This window comes from Hyperolius riggenbachi, chromosome 9 (assembly GCF_040937935.1).
Source record: "Hyperolius riggenbachi isolate aHypRig1 chromosome 9, aHypRig1.pri, whole genome shotgun sequence".
NCBI classification, from domain to species: domain Eukaryota; kingdom Metazoa; phylum Chordata; class Amphibia; order Anura; family Hyperoliidae; genus Hyperolius; species Hyperolius riggenbachi.
The window spans coordinates 86938865-86956569 of record NC_090654.1 but is presented as its reverse complement, the minus strand read 5'-3'; the positions used below and the strand labels follow the sequence as shown (position 1 = coordinate 86956569).

At 45.0% G+C, this 17705-nt stretch overlaps 1 protein-coding gene across 2 annotated transcripts in view; it reads right to left on the bottom strand.

Moving 5' to 3' along the window:
- LOC137532542 (uncharacterized) overlaps window positions 1-17705 on the bottom strand; it is an 81781-nt gene that overhangs the window by 38900 nt on the left and 25176 nt on the right. For both annotated transcript variants that reach the window (XM_068253153.1, XM_068253154.1), the window contains 2 exons: window positions 4561-4596; window positions 2441-2491 (listed from right to left, as the gene is read on the bottom strand). In XM_068253153.1, the coding sequence (XP_068109254.1) occupies window positions 2441-2491; window positions 4561-4596 (87 nt within the window). The remainder of the gene's footprint in view (window positions 1-2440; window positions 2492-4560; window positions 4597-17705) is intronic.

Sequence of the window (17705 nt, the reverse complement as noted above, 5' to 3'; positions counted from 1 at the left end):
AATGAATAAAATTGCTTATTTTTTATGATATTCATTTATAGATTATTTAATGAGGCTAAGTTCACAGTGGGACGTTAAAGTCGCACGTTAAAATAGCATTTAACGCAGAATAACTCACTGCAATGAAAAATCAATGCGCCGTTCACAGTGCACACGTTGCGTTGGTGTATAACGCTGCACGTTAAGTAAAAGTACTGCATGCTGTGCGTTAAACACGTTATTAGCTGCGTTGGCCTGTTTGCACATGCTCAGTAATGACTTGGAAACATACTTTTTATTGCCTGTATTTTTTACTGTATCTGCTGTATGCGATGGTAACGGTGCGTTGCGACTTTTTGGGCGCGTTGCGTTGTAAGTTTGCGGTGCGACTTTAACGTCGCATCAAAACGCAATGTCCCACTGTGAATCTAGCCTGAGTGTTTGCACATTGTAAAATCTTTCCTCTCCCTGATTTACATTTTGAAATGTATCCCTGGTGACATCTTTAGTTCTGCCAGGTGATCTCTGCAGGATGTTTGTTACTGAGAGTTCTATCTATGCACAGAATGAGATATTGCTTGCTTGGCAGTTGGAAAATGCCGTTATTTCCCACGATGCAACAAGGTTCACAGAGAGCAAAAGGGGTATGAGCTACTGATTGGGATGAAGTTAAATCCTGGGTTAACCTCTTGAGGACCATGGTGTTAAACCCCCCAAGTGACCAGGCAATTTTTTGTTTAATTGGCCACTGCAGCTTTAAGGCCAAGCTGCAGGGCCGTACAACTCTGCACACAAGTGACCCCCCCCCCCCCCCTTTTCTCCCCACCAACAGAGCTCTCTGTTGGTGGGGTCTGATCGTCCCCCCTGTGTTTATTGTTTTTAAAATAAATATTTATTTATGTTTTTTTAAAATATTTATTACAATTTTTTTTTTAACTAAATCCCCTCCCTCCCCCCAGCCGGCCAATCACGGCGATCGGCTGTCATAGGCTTCTGCCTATGAGAGCCGATCGCTGTCTTGTCCCCCAGGGGGACAGCCGTGTCACACGGCTATCCCCAGTACAGCGCTGCTGCTGATCGCAGCGCTGTACAAGTAAACACACGGCGGTTTCGCCGTGTAACAGTCTTCCGAGCGGCGATGGCCGCTCGGAGACTGAAAGCGGAGCTCAGCTCCGCCCACCAAGCAGGAGATGCGCGTGCAGCCTACGCATGATCTCCTGCTAAACAGAGCCCCAGGACTTTACGACAATTGGCGTTAGGCGGTCCTGGGGCTGCCGCCAAGGCCACGCCCATCGTCGAGACGCGGTCGGCAAAAGGTTAAAGTTCCTCTTTGACTCTAGTGTTTTTCAGAAAGATCATAGAATGAAGTGTGTAACAAAGATGTACATTATACTGTAGTATTTTTGAGTGAAAGTCAAATTACATTTGTTTAAGAGAAGCACTAAAGTGGTATAGTAGAATGTAGTAAAACCAAGGATACCTACTTTTATGGTAATTTTCCTGGTTTCAGCAACAGAAACACTTCCTATATCTATATATTGTTGTGTACTGGCATGTAGCCCTCCCAGTAATGTATAGCCTAGGTGGTTTAGCTATGCTATTACCATATAAACTTGAGTATAAGCTGACTCGAGAATAAGCCGACCCCCCAACTTTTACCTTAAAACAGTGGAAAAAATGTTTAACCAGAGTATATGCCGGGGATAGCAAAAGCCACAACTACAGCACCATTCACAGCCATGGCTGGCCACAACCATATATTAGAAAAGCAGCATACATTCAGCCTTGTCCCTGTATGCCTTCTAATGCTACAACTCGAGATGAAGTTAGCCTGGACCTCCCATGGAAATGTCAAGTGTGTGGTCTCCATCAGATGATGTATCACTGTGCATATAGTGGGGGCACTGTGGTGGTTACTCAGAGTAGTGACTCGAGTATAAGCCAATACCCCCACTTTTGGGCCACTTTTTTGGCCCAAACATTAGGCTTATACTCAAGTATATACTGTATTTTCACTGCCTATGAAATTCTCAGAAACCAACATTCTACAGAGCTGAAAGATTTTACAATGGGCAAACACTGACTAAATAATTTATTATTTACATTCCATTTACATTACCAACACTGCCAAAATAATATATATATATATATATATAATCTGTTTTCATTTAAGAACAGGAAAAAAACATTTATATTGCGCTTTTATCCTGTTTAACTCAAAGCGATTCAGGGCTGCAGGCACATAGGGCGCACTCCCTGGAAAATCAGGATCATTAAGGGGCCTTGCCCAAAGACTCCTTACTATTTAACATATTGCTTGCACTTGGATGTGAACCCTGGTCAAAGGAACCCTGCATCAAAGGCAACACCCTTAACCAGCACACTATCCAGCTGACCATGGATACATCATGCTGTCATGCTAAAATTCTTGTTCTGCACATCAGTATTTTGTATTGCTTACAATCATCACCGTAGTCGTCGTCAAAGTCATATTCCTTCCACAGATCGTCAACTGCAAGACAAACAAAACCATGTTAGCAGCCTATGACATCTCCCATTGGTGAGATAATCTATCTCCATGCAGATCAATACTGGGCACAGTGCATTGTGTGGTTGTGGGATTTTCCTCCCCCACTTCTTAAAGCACCACCCAATGTTGAAATCTACTGGGGCAGGAAGAAGAGAGGAAGATATGATGGGATCTGCCAGAGCCTAGGGATGGGAAAAGTTCACATCTGGAAGTGGGGTGCATGCTATTTCAGTATAAAAACAGGCTTTTGTGAATGCTTAACACGTGCAACCCTCGAACACATACTACAGCTGCACATGAGCCACACCATATTCCCAGTGTATAAATTGAGATGAGGAATAAACACATCGGTTCAAAGGCTGAACACAAAGATTAGTCAATGTCAGCTTACTTGCTAATATATATTTTTTTAAATGATCATGTGACTAAAGCTCTGTGCACACGCCAGATTAAAGTCGGCTGAGAGGGCTAATAACGACCACTTCATAATCCGGCATGTGCACAGTGGCCCCTTGTAACCTGTACTTTCTCTACCAATTGAGTAATTTTTACTGTCCTGACTCCACCTATTCATCATCACCCACCCATGAAGTCGCCTGAGAAGACCTGGGAGGTGGTAGCAGCTACTCACTACCTGTGAACACAGATTATATGGCTTCATCCAACCCCTCTTTCTGCTGAAATGTTAACTCTTTGCAGACAGCACTGCAACTACAGCTCAGTCTCCAAATGAAAGGAATCTGCTGAGCTGCAGTGCTGGCAGCAGAGAGTTAATTTTTCAGCAGTACAGGGAGTAGCTGTAGGGTAAGAGCTGTCCGCTAGCTGGTGCTCCCACCCCTCAGCTGTCATCTCTATGGGCAGGGTTGCCAAATCACGCCTTTAATTACTGACACATCTAATTTATACAGGTTCTAGGGCTGCTTACACATAAGCAGTGTCTACACTGCATTTCACTTGCTACAAGGCCTGTATAACTCCTATGTGTCCGTGTTTAAAGGGATGAGTTGGCAGCACTAGCTGAAGGGATCTCTGGGTTATGCAACGGACTTTTTCTACATGGAATTTCTCTGAAATTACCACATCAAATATGAAAAACGTGTAATGGATAAGCTTCCTATTCAGCTTAATAACAATGAAAAAAACTGGAAGAGATAACAAAGCAAACTCAAAGAGATTGCCAGTGAGTTATAAAATTTTATTTTAGTCAATATACTGTAGCAGTTCCCTTACAGCAGTGATCGGGAAAAACTTGACTGTCCAGCTGCTAAGGAACTACAAGTCCCACAATGCATTGCAGGAGTCTGACAGCCACAGTCATGATTCAGAAAGGCAAATGCATAGTGGAACTTGTAGTTCCTGAACAGCTGGAGAGCCAGCGGACGTGTTTACAAATCTGACAAGATTAGCTGCATGCTTGTTTCAGGTGTGTGATTTAGACCCTACTGACCAGAGAGATCAGCAGGACTGCCAGGCAACTGGTATTGTTTGAAAGGAAATCAAAATGGCACCTTCCGTAGGTCTCCTTGGGTTCCTTTTAAGACATCATTATGGATGAAACAGCAGCTTTTTACACCCTTGTAACCCCCTACTTTCTTGAAAATCTTTATTGTAGTTTTTTTGAATAAAGTTGTGAGAGGGGACAGAAATAGCATTGGCCGACTCAAGAAGAGGTAGAGCATGTAAAGCATAAACATACAGTTATGCTCTTACTTCACTTTCAGTGGTCATATAATACCTGATGAAGTTGGCCCAGATTAATCATCACAAAATGTGCGATATTGTCAAATGAGAACTGCTGGATCTAATAAAACAATTATCAGCAATATGTAGATTTCACCCTGACCTTACTGAAGAGTCTACAGGTGCATTCCTGTACTGGATAAATTACTACATGCCATTCCGATTTTTTATCTGATCCAATTTTTCATTCCAATTAAAAAAAAGTACTGCACGCTGCTATGTTTTTAATCGAAATCAAAAATCGGATCGTATAAAAAAATCAGAATCGCATGTAGTGTGCAAGAGGCAACTGTTAAGTAATAAATACTCACGTATCCAGAGCCCTGGGAAAAAGAACCCAGGATAATCTGTAAAAAGAGATACAAGGTACAAGGTAACATTTCAAATATGTAATTTTACAAAACAGAATTTTCCAAATTTGTATACGGTGTAACTGAAGGTATATATGTATACACACAATGGGCTTGATTCACAAAGCGGTGCTAACTGTTAGCACGCCTGTGAAAACCCCCTTAGCACGTCTAAACAAGCTTTTCGCGCATAAAACTTTACGCACGCAAAACTTTATGCGCGTAAAACTTTACGCGCGTACTGCACAGAGCGCAGGGCGCTCAGCGCGAAGTGCCCATTAAAGCCTATGGGACTTAGCGTGCGTAAAACTTTGCGCGCGTAAAACTTTACGCACGCAAAGTTAGCGCGCGATCTGATTGAGAAATCTGGTGCTAACCTACTTAGCACCCTGGTTAGCGCGTCTAAAGACTTTAGACGTGCTAAGTAGGTTAGCACCGCTTTGTGAATCAAGCCCAATGGATGCTGTATGGTCAGGGATTTGCTCTGCCATGCTATATAGTGCACTCCCCCCTTTACTGTATAACTGTTTGGCAGGGCCTGTTCAACCTGTTCAAAACACACTGGAGTTAGCTGTTTTACTCTCTTGTTCACCATAAATCCAAGATAGGTGAACAGAAAATACTGTTTTCTTTTCAGTTTATGATTCAAGTTCTTACTCGATTAAAAAATTTAAGGTTTTGTGATTCCCTACTGACTACTGCATAACTCTGTAATCTGTTATTCCTTCTAATAAAATGTTTTGAAAACAAAACACACTGGAGCTCAAGGTCAAATTACCCTCCCCCCTGCAACACCGTCACTCCCAGGGTCCCCAAGCCGCTTGCCTCTCCACCTTCCACCCCCCCCAAACAATCTCCCACTCAGCTTCACTGTGCTCCACAGGGCCCCTACACTGTTTTTGTCAGCATAGCAACTCACCTGCTTTCTGCTCCAGTCCTTGCTCTCTCATCTTCGTCCCCACTGGCTACCTCTTCTCCATGACCCAGCTCTTGGTATTGTGTAATGACATGCGGCACTTCATGGAGAAGATGGGGAGCATGAACAGCAAGCCTAATCAGGTGAATTGGTATGCTGGCAAAACTCTGCAGGGTCAGTCAGGGAGAGAACGGGGCGCACTCGGCAGTGCTCAGGGGAAATGGCCCCCTTTGCCAATATGGTAGTGCTGGCCCTGCTGTTTGGAGTCAGATGTCCCACCCTTTAAAGTGCTGCTCGTTGGACTTCTTTTTTAGTCTTCTGCATTATACTACATGGGTGTGAATGAGCTCATAGACTCTCAATGATAGATAAGCTCAGCCAGCATCTTCAGTCTTTATCCCACCTGATGGACACTACCTGGCTATATTTATCGGCAGAGCAACCGATTGTACCAACAGAGCAGGAAGTCTACTAAAACAAATGTACAACGAAGATTAATTGAGTAATTTCAGATTATTACAGTGAAGCATCACAGTCCCTCATTGCATATCTATTTTAGTGATCTCCTGCACTGTTGGTAAATTCTGTTGATTTGACATAATTGTGGGTGTGTTTATAGTTACACACTGATTGAAAGTTGTTTCAAGGGGTCCAACACCTGGAATGTGGCATGGTGGAGGGGGGTCCATGCCAAAAGTCTCACCAAAAATTACATAGTTGACGCAGAGTCTGGTTTTAATCCCTAAAGGGCAGAAATCACACACACTATGTTCCTATATTTGAAAAATAAAGGGCTGCATTTAAATGTCCAGAGTGGTAATGTAAAGGTTATGTCTGCTTCACTCTGACAGTCCAAACTCTGACAGACCAAACTCAGTGTTTAACATGCCGCAAACAACCGCAAATAGTTGTTAATAGTTGACACTCTCAGGACTTAAAGGTTAGTCCTCTCAGCGGCAATCTTTATGTAGTGGTCGCCATGCTATTGTGCGCATGTTGGCGAGAGTGCAGGCGATGGCGGTTTTCCAGCCCCTATGGTTGGGCTGAGGTAGTTCAATGACAGTAAAGTGACCAGAAAAACACTGGTTCTGCAGTGTGGGCCCAGTGTTGGCCTGCGGTGGCCATAAAAAAAGGTTTTGCCAAAACTTATCCAGCTGATTGAATTTGGTCTGTCCACAATGAAGCACCAACCTTTAATCTTGGGTGTGCTCCCAACACACTCATATAGGTCATTGCTTCATTGTGATATGCAAGCCTCTTCACTACGACAAGGTAACAATCGCAAAGGGGGAATTGACATCATGTAAATGCCTTTTTTTGGTTGTTGCAGCCACTGTGTAGCACCAGAGGCCAGAAAAATTAGGCAAGTACAGTCACATGCCACAAAAATTATGTTTTGCAGCAGCTGCTGCTATACAGTGGAGGAAATAATTATTTGACCCCTCACTGATTTTGTAAGTTTTTCCAATGACAAAGAAATGAAAAGTCTCAGAACAGTATCATTTCAATGATAGGTTTATTTTAACAGTGACAGATAGCACATCAAAAGGAAAATCGAAAAAATAACCTTAAATAAAAGATAGCAACTGATTTGCGTTTCATTGAGTGAAATAAGTTTTTGAACCCCTACCAACCATTAAGAGTTCTGGCTCCCACAGAGTGGTTAGACACTTCTACTCAATTAGTCACCCTCATTAAGGACACCTGTCTTAACTAGTCACCTGTATAAAAGACACCTGTCCACAGAATCAATCAATCAAGCAGACTCCAAACTCTCCAACATGGGAAAGACCAAAGAGCTGTCCAAGGATGTCAGAGACAAAATTGTAGACCTGCACAAGGCTGGAATGGGCTACAAAACCATTAGCAAGAAGCTGGGAGAGAAGGTGACAACTGTTGGTGCGATTGTTCAAAAATGGAAGGAGCACAAAATGACCATCAATCGACCTCGCTCTAGGGCTCCACGCAAGATCTCACCTCGTGGGGTGTCAATGGTTCTGAGAAAGGTGAAAAAGCATCCTAGAACTACACGGGAGGAGTTAGTGAATGACCTCAAATTAGCAGGGACCACAGTCACCAAGAAAACCATTGGAAACACATTACACCGCAATGGATTAAAATCCTGCAAGGCTCGCAAGGTCCCCCTGCTCAAGAAGGCACATGTGCAGGCCCGTCTGAAGTTTGCCAATAAACACCTGAATGATTCTGTGAGTGACTGGGAGAAGGTGCTGTGGTCTGATGAGACCAAAATAGAGCTCTTTGGCATTAACTCAACTCGCTTGTTTGGAGGAAGAAAAATGCTGCCTATGATCCCCAGAACACCATCCCCACCGTCAAGCATGGGGGTGGAAACATTTTGCTTTGGGGGTGTTTTTCTGCTAAGGGCACAGGACAACTTAATCGCATTAACGGGAAAATGGACGGAGCCATGTATCGTGAAATCCTGAACGACAACCTCCTTCCCTCTGCCAGGAAACTGAAAATGGGTCGTGGATGGGTGTTCCAGCACGACAATGACCCAAAACATACAGCAAAGGCAACAAAGGAGTGGCTCAAGAAGAAGCACATTAAGGTCATGGAGTGGCCTAGTCAGTCTCCGGACCTTAATCCAATAGAAAACCAATGGAGGGAGCTCAAGCTCAGAGTTGCACAGAGACAGCCTCGAAACCTTAGGGATTTAGAGATGATCTGCAAAGAGGAGTGGACCAACATTCCTCCTAAAATGTGTGCAAACTTGGTCATCAATTACAAGAAACGTTTGACCTCTGTGCCTCCAAACAAGGGTTTTTCCACTAAGTATTAAGTCTTTTATTGTTAGAGGGTTCAAAAACTTATTTCACTCAATGAAATGCAAATCAGTTGCTATCTTTTATTTAAGGTTATTTTTTCGATTTTTCTTTTGATGTGCTATCTGCCACTGTTAAAATAAACCTACCATTGAAATTATACTGTTCTGAGACTTTTCATTTCTTTGTCATTGGACAAACTTACAAAATCAGTGAGGGGTCAAATAATTATTTCCTCCACTGTAGCATTATGCTTAAAAACTCAGGATTAACCTGGACCCCTGTTGGTGGTGGTGGAGAAGTCACACGGCGTGCAGAGAGGATATACAGCTTTGTGGGGATGGGGACTGATTTACAAGTCTTTCGGTGTGCAGTAACCCCCTGGGATCCATGCCTCATTCATTTTTTATAAAGGTCAGGTAGTCAACACTTTTTGACCTAGACGACTTCTCTTCTCACTGACAATTCCTCCTGCTACGCTAAAGGTCCTTTCTGACAGGACGCTTGAGGCAGGGCAAGGCAGAAGTTCAATGGCAAATTCTTGAGAGCTCAGGCCACAAGCCAAGCCTGCACACCAGTAGTCCAGGGGTTCATTGCTCCTAAGAGTGTGGATATCCGCAGTTAAGGCCAGGTAGTCCCCTACCTGTTGGTCGAGGTGTTCTCGGAAGGTGAATCCCAAAGGGCTGTGGTGATGCATCAGACTAAAAAAACTGCATATGTCTGACATCTCCATCACATCGGAAGACTGTGCTGTCCTTGTCGGTGTGGCCATAGGGGGAGGAGGAGGATTACTGCCACCTCTTTCCCATCGAGCTGTGACATCACCCTTGAACACAGTGTACAGCATACTTTGCAGGCTGTTGTGCAACTGCTGCATCCTTTCCAACTTATTGTGATTTGGTAGCAGTTCCTCCACTTTGTGCTTATACCAAGGGTCTAGTAGCGTTGCCACGCAGTACAGGTTTGTTCACCTTGAGCCTTTCTATATGGGGGTCCCTCAACGGGCAGGACAGCATGAAAGATCCCATTTGCACAAGGATGGATGCCGAGCTAGCCATCTTCTCTACCTCTTCCTCACTGATGTCATGGGAAGGTCTCCTCCTCCCCCTCAGCCACGTACAACACCATGGGTACCCAAAAGGTAACCACAAGCCCCCTCCTGAAAGCCACCTTCCTCCTCTGACTCCTCCCTCTGCGTTGCCACAGGTACAGCAGGTGGCAACAACAAAGTCTGGTTCTGGTGGTAGTGATGGTGCCCAAAGCTCTTCTTGGTCATGCTCCTCGATGGCCTGATCCAGCACTCTTCACAGGACATACTAGATGAAGAAAGCTTATGGGATCAGGTCCCTGATGGTGCCTTCACTGCAACTCACCTGGTTTGTCACCTCCTCAAAAGGACGAATGAGCCTTCAGGCATTGCGCAGGCGGCCAAACATTAGCTTGAATTCCAGTGAGTTGGGCTGTCACAAATCAAGCGCCTCACTGGCAGGTTATTTCGCCGCTGAATATCTGCGAAAAGCGCCATGGCTGTGTAGGAAAGCCTGAAATGGCCACACACCTTCCTGGACTGCTTGAGGACCTCCTGTAAGCCTGAATACTTAGACACAAAGCGTTGTATAGTAAGATTCAACACATGTGCCATGCAGGGCACATGTGTTAACTTTCCCAAATTCAATGCCGCCAACAGATTGCTTCCGTTGTCACACACAACTTTGCCGATATCCAGTGTTGCATGGTCAGCCACTGATCCACTTGTTCTTTCAAATCAGCCAGGAGTTCTTGTCCGGTGTGACTCTCGGCTTGCAGGCAAGTCAGGATGTCGTTACACAATCATACCTGTGATGTGTAATAGGCCCTGGGGAGCTGGGGGGGGGGGGGGTGCAGTTGTTGTACTAGTAGAGAAAGCCGCAGCAGCAGAAGAGGACTAAGCCAAGGAGGATAGCGAAGAGGGTGGAGGAGGAGTAGGAGGAGAAGAGGTGGCAGCAGCCCTGCTTGCAAGTCATGGCGGTGTCACCAACTCCGCTGCAGAGCCACACATTTCTTGCTTGGCAGCCGTCAACAGGTTTACCCAATGCGCAGTGTACATGACATACCTGCTCTGACCCTGCTTTGCAGACCAGTTATCGGTGGTGAGATGGACCATTGCCCCAACACTGTGTGCCAGAGATGTCAAGACTTGTCTTTCCACTTGACAGTACAAGTTGGGGATTGCCTTTTTTGAAAGAATAATAGGCGGGATTGCCTTTTTGATGAAAAAAAATCTGCCCAGTACCTTCCACTGCAGTGTCCCAATCGCAACAAATTTTTAAAGGCCGCCTCAGACTCCACCAGCTTGTATGGTAAAAGCTGACGGGCTAACAGTTCCTGCAATCCAGCTTTCAGACGCCGGGCAAGGGGGTGACTGAGACATTGGCTTCTTCCGCTCGAAAACTTCCTTGACGGAAAGCTGACTGTGGGCAGATGAGTAGGTACTGCTTAAGGTGGGAAGCAGCAGAGTGGGGGGTGGTTGAGAGGGGGCAAGGACAGAGGTTGACGTGGCTGAAGATGCTGGACCAGGAGGAGGAGTGTGGCATTGAGTTTGAGTGCTGATTTTTCTCGTGTATTCATCCCATAGGTGATTGTGATGTGAGATCATGTGCCTTCGCAAAGCAGTTGTCCCTAACTGGGTGTTGGCCTTTTTACACAACTCAGTTTCCTTTGGTAGAGGTTGCAAATTGCATCGTTGTTATCAGAGGCAGACAAACAAAAAAAATGCCACACTGGTGAGCTTTGGAATGACAGCATTCTGGTGGTGGCAACAGCAGGCGTTCAAGGGCGTGTTGGCTGTGTCTGAAACGCGTCAGCTACCAGCCTGTCTTTTGGATGTACCAATAAAGAAAATCTGGATTTTACCCGCAACTAGTGTGTTGCGGAATCTGTATATGTTTCAACTTTGTGGGATAGGTGTACCAATGCCAGATTTTCACCATAAATGATGATCATCTCTATGATGATCACCTGACCCATTATGGGCTCTAGGTTGATGGAAACAGACTTTCAGATCATGGCACAGACTTTAGTGCCTATGTGCTGAACCAGAGAGGCTAATTACTCCCTACAGGGTCATCTGCATCATAAATTGTTCTGAGTCTATGCATATTTCAGATACATAGTTGCTCCCCATCAAATCTCTGTTCCTTCCCACCCTATCTCCATTAAATTTCTCTCCATCCCCATCTTGTCCCCATCACATTTTTTTCCATCCCCACCCTGAAGTCCTTTTTATCTGTCCTCATTCAGCCTCCTCTTACATTTTAAGCTATAACATAAACTTAAACAAGAAAACATGCAAAGAAATATTATTTCATTAAAACCAAGTGTTTGTTAACCAAGTTCCAAATGTGTGCCCCAGTTCATGTGTGACCTCCTTGTGCAGTGCCACTTATATCTACCTCTAGTGACCTTACCTTGGTTCACTTTGACTGGGAACAAATAGTGGTAACGGGTGCCCAGTCAGTGATTTGGGTGTATTGTGCATGCAGTAGTAGGTAGCCAATTGGCTACAAGTAGCCGGTCAGCTATTACATAGTGTAAAATAGGGGTTAGTTTCCATAACAGAATGGCTATTATCAGCAGATTGCCTACCGTACTTTTGGTCATTTGGGTGCAGGAGGATAGTGTTAGGCACTAGGAGGGAGGGTTTGTGTTGGGTATTAGGAGGGGGGTTAGTGTTAGGTATTAGGATGCAGGAATAGTGTTAGGTATTAGGATGGAGAGATAGTTCTGGGTATTAGGAAGGGGCTAGTGTTAGGCATTAGGAGTGAGGGATAATTTTAGGCATTAGGAGGGAGAGATAGTTTTAGGCATTAGGAGGGGGTTTAGTGTTAAGCATTAGGAGGGAGGGATAGTGTTAGGTATTAGGAGGGAGGTTAGTGTTAGGCATTAGGGGGGAGGGATAGTGTTAGGCAGTAAAATGGGAGGTTAGTTTTAGGCATTAGGAGGGAGGTTAGTGTTAGGCATTAGGAGGGAGGGATTGTATTGAGTATTAGGAAGGAGGTTAGTGTTGGGCATTAGGAGGGAGAAATAGTGTTAGGTTTTAGGAGGGAGGGATAGTATTAGGTATTAAGAGAGAGGGCTAGTGTTAGGCAGTAAAATGGTTAGGTTAGGCATTAGGAGGGAGGTTAGTGTTATGCATTAGGAGGGAGAAATAGTGTTAGGTTTTTAGGAGAGAGGGATAGTGTTAGGCATTAGGAGGGAGGTTAGTGTTATGCATTAGGAAGGAGGGATAGTGTTAGGCAGTAGGAGGGAGGGATAGTGTTAGGCAGTAGGAGGGAGGGATAGTGTTGGGCATCAGGAGGGAGGGATAACAATAACAATAACAATAATATTTATATAGCGCTTTTCTCCCTGGGGACTCAAAGCGCTGTATTGTTAGTGTTAGGTATTAGGAGGGAGGGTTAGTTTAGGCATTAGGAGGGGGCTAGTGTTAGGCATTAGGAGGAAGGTTAGTGTGAGGCATTAGGAGAGAGGTTAGTATGAGGCATTAGGAGGGAGGTTAGTATGAGGCATTAGGAGGAAGGGTTAGTGTTGGGCATTAGGAGGGAGGAATAGTGTTGGGTATCAGGAGGGAGGGATAGTGTTAGGTATTAGGAGGGAGGTTAGTTTTAGGCATTAGGAGGGAGGCATCTATTGCTATGGTGCCTGTGCCGCTATCCCATGCCCATGTGCATGATAATTCACCTATAGTTACATAGTTACATAGTTACATAGTTATTTTGGTTGAAAAAAGACATACGTCCATCGAGTTCAACCAGTATAAAGTACAACACCAGCCTGCTCCCTCACATATCCCTGTTGATCCAGAGGAAGGCGAAAAAACCCTTACAAGGCATGGTCCAATTAGCCCCTAAAGGGAAAAATTCCTTCCCGACTCCAGATGGCAATCAGATAAAATCCCTGGATCAACATCATTAGGCATTACCTAGTAATTGTAGCCATGGATGTCTTTCAACGCAAGGAAAGCATCTAAGCCCCCTTTAAATGCAGGTATAGAGTTTGCCATAACGACTTCCTGTGGCAATGCATTCCACATCTTAATCACTCTTATTGTAAAGAACCCTTTCCTAAATAAATGGCTAAAACATTTTTCCTCCATGCGCAGATCATGTCCTCTAGTCCTTTGAGAAGGCCTAGGGACAAAAAGCTCATCCGTCAAGGTATTATATTGCCCTCTGATGTATTTATACATGTTAATTAGATCCCCTCTAAGGCGTCTTTTCTCTAGACTAAATAAACCCAGTTTATCTAACCTTTCTCGATAAGTGAGACCTTCCATCCCACGCATCAATTTTGTTGCTCGTCTCTGCACCTGCTCTAAAACTGCAATATCTTTTTTGTAATGTGGTGCCCAGAACTGAATTCCATATTCCAGATGTGGCCTTACTAGAGAGTTAAACAGGGGCAATATTATGCTAGCATCTCGAGTTTTTATTTCCCTTTTAATGCATCCCAAAATTTTGTTAGCTTTAGCTGCAGCTGCTTGGCATTGAGTACGATTATTTAACTTGTTGTCAATGAGTACTCCTAAGTCCTTCTCCAAGTTTGATGTCCCCAACTGTATCCCATTTATTTTGTATGGTGCTAGACCATTAGTACGTCCAAAATGCATGACCTTACATTTGTCAACATTGAATTTCATCTGCCATGTATGTGCCCATATAGCCATCCTATCCAGATCCTGTTGCAATATGACACTATCTTCCTGAGAGTTAATGATTCTGCACAATTTTGTATCATCTGCAAAAATAGCAACATTGCTCACTACTGCATCTACTAGGTCATTAATAAATAAATTGAAGAGCACTGGACCCAGAACAGACCCCTGTGGGACCCCACTGCTAACAGTCTCCCATTTTGAGTATGATCCATTGACCACAACTCTTTGTTTTCTGTCCATTAGCCAGTTCCCTATCCATGAACACAGACTCTTCCCCAGTCCTTGCATCCTCAACTTTTGCACCAGACTTTTGTGGGGAACAGTGTCGAAGGCCTTTGCAAAGTCCAAGTATATCACATCTACAGCATTCCCAAAATCCTGCAGTTTCATTAATAAGAGGTGGCCTGTAGCATACCCCAATAAGCAATTGGCAACTTTTATAGGATCCCATAATGCACCCCTTTTATACTCAGCACCAGCCAGCAGCAATACTTCTTGGTTCTTCTGCACTCACATGCTTACACAAGGCAGGAGAACGGGTGATCAGAGAGCAGTGGGCTGGAGCTGAGCATGGAGGGACACATCAGTGGAGCCTGTAGGTGAGTGTAACACCAGAAGCAAGGCCAGCCAGCCCAGCATCACCAGCAGCCAGGCCAGCCAGCCTAGCATCACCTTCAGCCAGCCAGCCAGCCCAACATCCCCTCCAGCCAGGTCAGCCAGCCCAGCATCACCATCAGCCAGGCCACAGCATTGCCACCAGTCATGCCACACCCTTGCAGTCATCCAGGCCACAGCATCATCATCAGCCAGCCCAGCATCACCTTCAGTCAGCCTAGCATCACCAGCAGCCAGACCAGCATCACCTCCAGCCAGTCCAGAATCACCAGCAGCAAGCCCAGTATCACCATCAGTCAGACCAGCATCACCAGCAGCCAGTCCACCATCACCAGCAGCCAGACCAGAATCACCTCCAGCCAGTCCAGCATCACCAGCAGCAAGCCCAGTATCATCATCAGCCAGACCAGAATCACCTCCAGCCAGTCCAGCATCACCAGCAGCAAGCCCAGCATCACCATCAGCCAGCCCAGCATCACCACCAGCCAGGCCAAAGCAAAGCATTACCGCCAGCCAGACCACAGCATCGCTGCCATCCAGGCTTCATCATCTCCGCCAACCAGGACACAGCATCACCTCCAGCCAGGCCAGCATCTCCACCAGTCAACACAGTGCAGCATCACCACCAGCCAGGCGACAGCATTACCACCAGCCAGGCCACAGCATCGCCGCCAGCCAGGCCACAGTATCGCCGCCAGCCAGGCCACAGCATAACCAGCATCTCCATCAGTCAGCACAGCACAGTGCAGCATCACCGCCAGCCAGGGTACAACATCACCACCACCAAAGCCATAGCAATCCTGCCAGCCCACACAGCACACTGTGTTTGCAGCTGAGTTTCCCTATGTCAGCCATCAGTCAGGTGCCGTGTTGTGTCTGGTTGGAACAGATACCTCTTTACTAATGAAATTCATTTTTGGTCTTTTATGACTGTACATATTCTCTGGTTAAGATAATTCTCTATGCTTTGTAAAGGCCTGACGAAGGGTCAATAACCTGAAACGGACTAGTGTCGTCGCCTGAACTAAAATTACCTTTTTTTATCAAACAAAGCACACAGTGTCTATGATCTGCTTTTTGCATTGCTTTTTATATGTCTGTACCACAAATTCTTCTGCTGCTTTACAAAGAATTTTTCTACCTTTTTGAAGAAGAAAAATAATTTTTTGTGAATATAATAAAGTGTGAAACAAAAATTTTGGAAACAGATCGCTATTTTGTGGCTTCACTTGATTTAAATCGATCCTCCTATAAAGAAACCTGGTACTATTTGAGCATAGTGGTGTGCTCAAGTGTGGATCTTTACACTAACAAGAGTTCCTTTTTCTGTTACCTGGGACTCATTCCCAACCATGTTGAAACAGCCCACACAGCTTCACCAGGCCATCTGGCAAGCACAGCTTTACCAGGTGGTCAGCCCACACAGCATCACCAGGAAAGCTGTGCATTGCAGGCAGGCCAGCCAGCTTAGGTAAGCACTGAAACCAGACAGCTGTCACAGCATCACCAGGCCAGCCGAGGACAACACAGAAGCCAGGTGAGGGGACTCTGTCTAGTTATGTTTAGGGGACACTTTGCCTACATATGTGAAATGCTGCCTAGATATTTCTACATAAGGAAAAGCTGCCTGATTATGGTTTTTACTTCATTTTTTTGCGGGGGAGACTTTAATTATTTGGGTGGGGAAATGCTGCCTAAGGGTCTGAGCACACTGTCGCCTTGCAAAGAAATGAACAGCGCTACTTAAAAACAGATGAATGCTTACCTGCAAGAAAGTGCAGACCCCACTCATGGGATACAAATACACACTGAGCACACATACAACCTGTCTACCACTTGGAGGATGTTAGTTTCCACTAACAGCTTGCATGCAATTTGTTCTGCGCAATTCTTAATTTTACTGGTAGCGCACCCAGGCTATGCATATGCATAGGTAGGATTTAGTTAGTGTTAGGTCCCCTCCCATGGAGGAAAGACTTCTTTCGACAGTGGGAGGGACGAGTACCTAACAAATTGCATGCAAGCTGTTAGTGGAAACTAACATCCTCCAAGTGGTAGACAGGTTGTATGTGTGCTCATTGTGTATTTGTATCCCATGAGTGGGGTCTGCACTTTCTTGCAGGTAAGCATTCATCTGTTTTTAAGTAGCGCTGTTCATTTCTTTGCTATGTTTGATTTAATTCTGGTCAGCTGCTCCCACTTGTTAGTTTTTCTTTGGTGTATATGCAGAGCCTCTGTTTGGGTTCAAGGTGCGTTTGTAGTCTCTGGGGGGGCTCAGCGCATCTCTGAGCTGAGGCCATTCAGAGGCGGCCTGGTGATGCGCTGATCCCACTTTTTCTGCGCAATTCTTAATTTTACTGGTAGCGCACCCAGGCTATTCATATGCATAGGTAGGATTTAGTTAGTGTTAGGTCCCCTCCCATGGAGGAAAGACTTCTTCGACAGTGGGAGGGACGAGTACCTAACAAATTGCATGCAAGCTGTTAGTGGAAACTAACATCCTCCAAGTGGTAGACAGGTTGTATGTGTGCTCATTGTGTATTTGTATCCCATGAGTGGGGTCTGCACTTTCTTGCAGGTAAGCATTCATCTGTTTTTAAGTAGCGCTGTTCATTTCTTTGCTATGTTTGATTTAATTCTGGTCAGCTGCTCCCACTTGTTAGTTTTTCTTTGGTGTATATGCAGAGCCTCTGTTTGGGTTCAAGGTGCGTTTGTAGTCTCTGGGGGGGCTCAGCGCATCTCTGAGCTGAGGCTATTCAGAGGCGGCCTGGTGATGCGCTGATCCCACTTTTTCTGCGCAATTCTTAATTTTACTGGTAGCGCACCCAGGCTATTCATATGCATAGGTAGGATTTAGTTAGTGTTAGGTCCCCTCCCATGGAGGAAAGACTTCTTCGACAGTGGGAGGGATGAGTACCTAACAAATTGCATGCAAGCTGTTAGTGGAAACTAACATCCTCCAAGTGGTAGACAGGTTGTATGTGTGCTCATTGTGTATTTGTATCCCATGAGTGGGGTCTGCACTTTCTTGCAGGTAAGCATTCATCTGTTTTTAAGTAGCGCTGTTCATTTCTTTGCTATGTTTGATTTAATT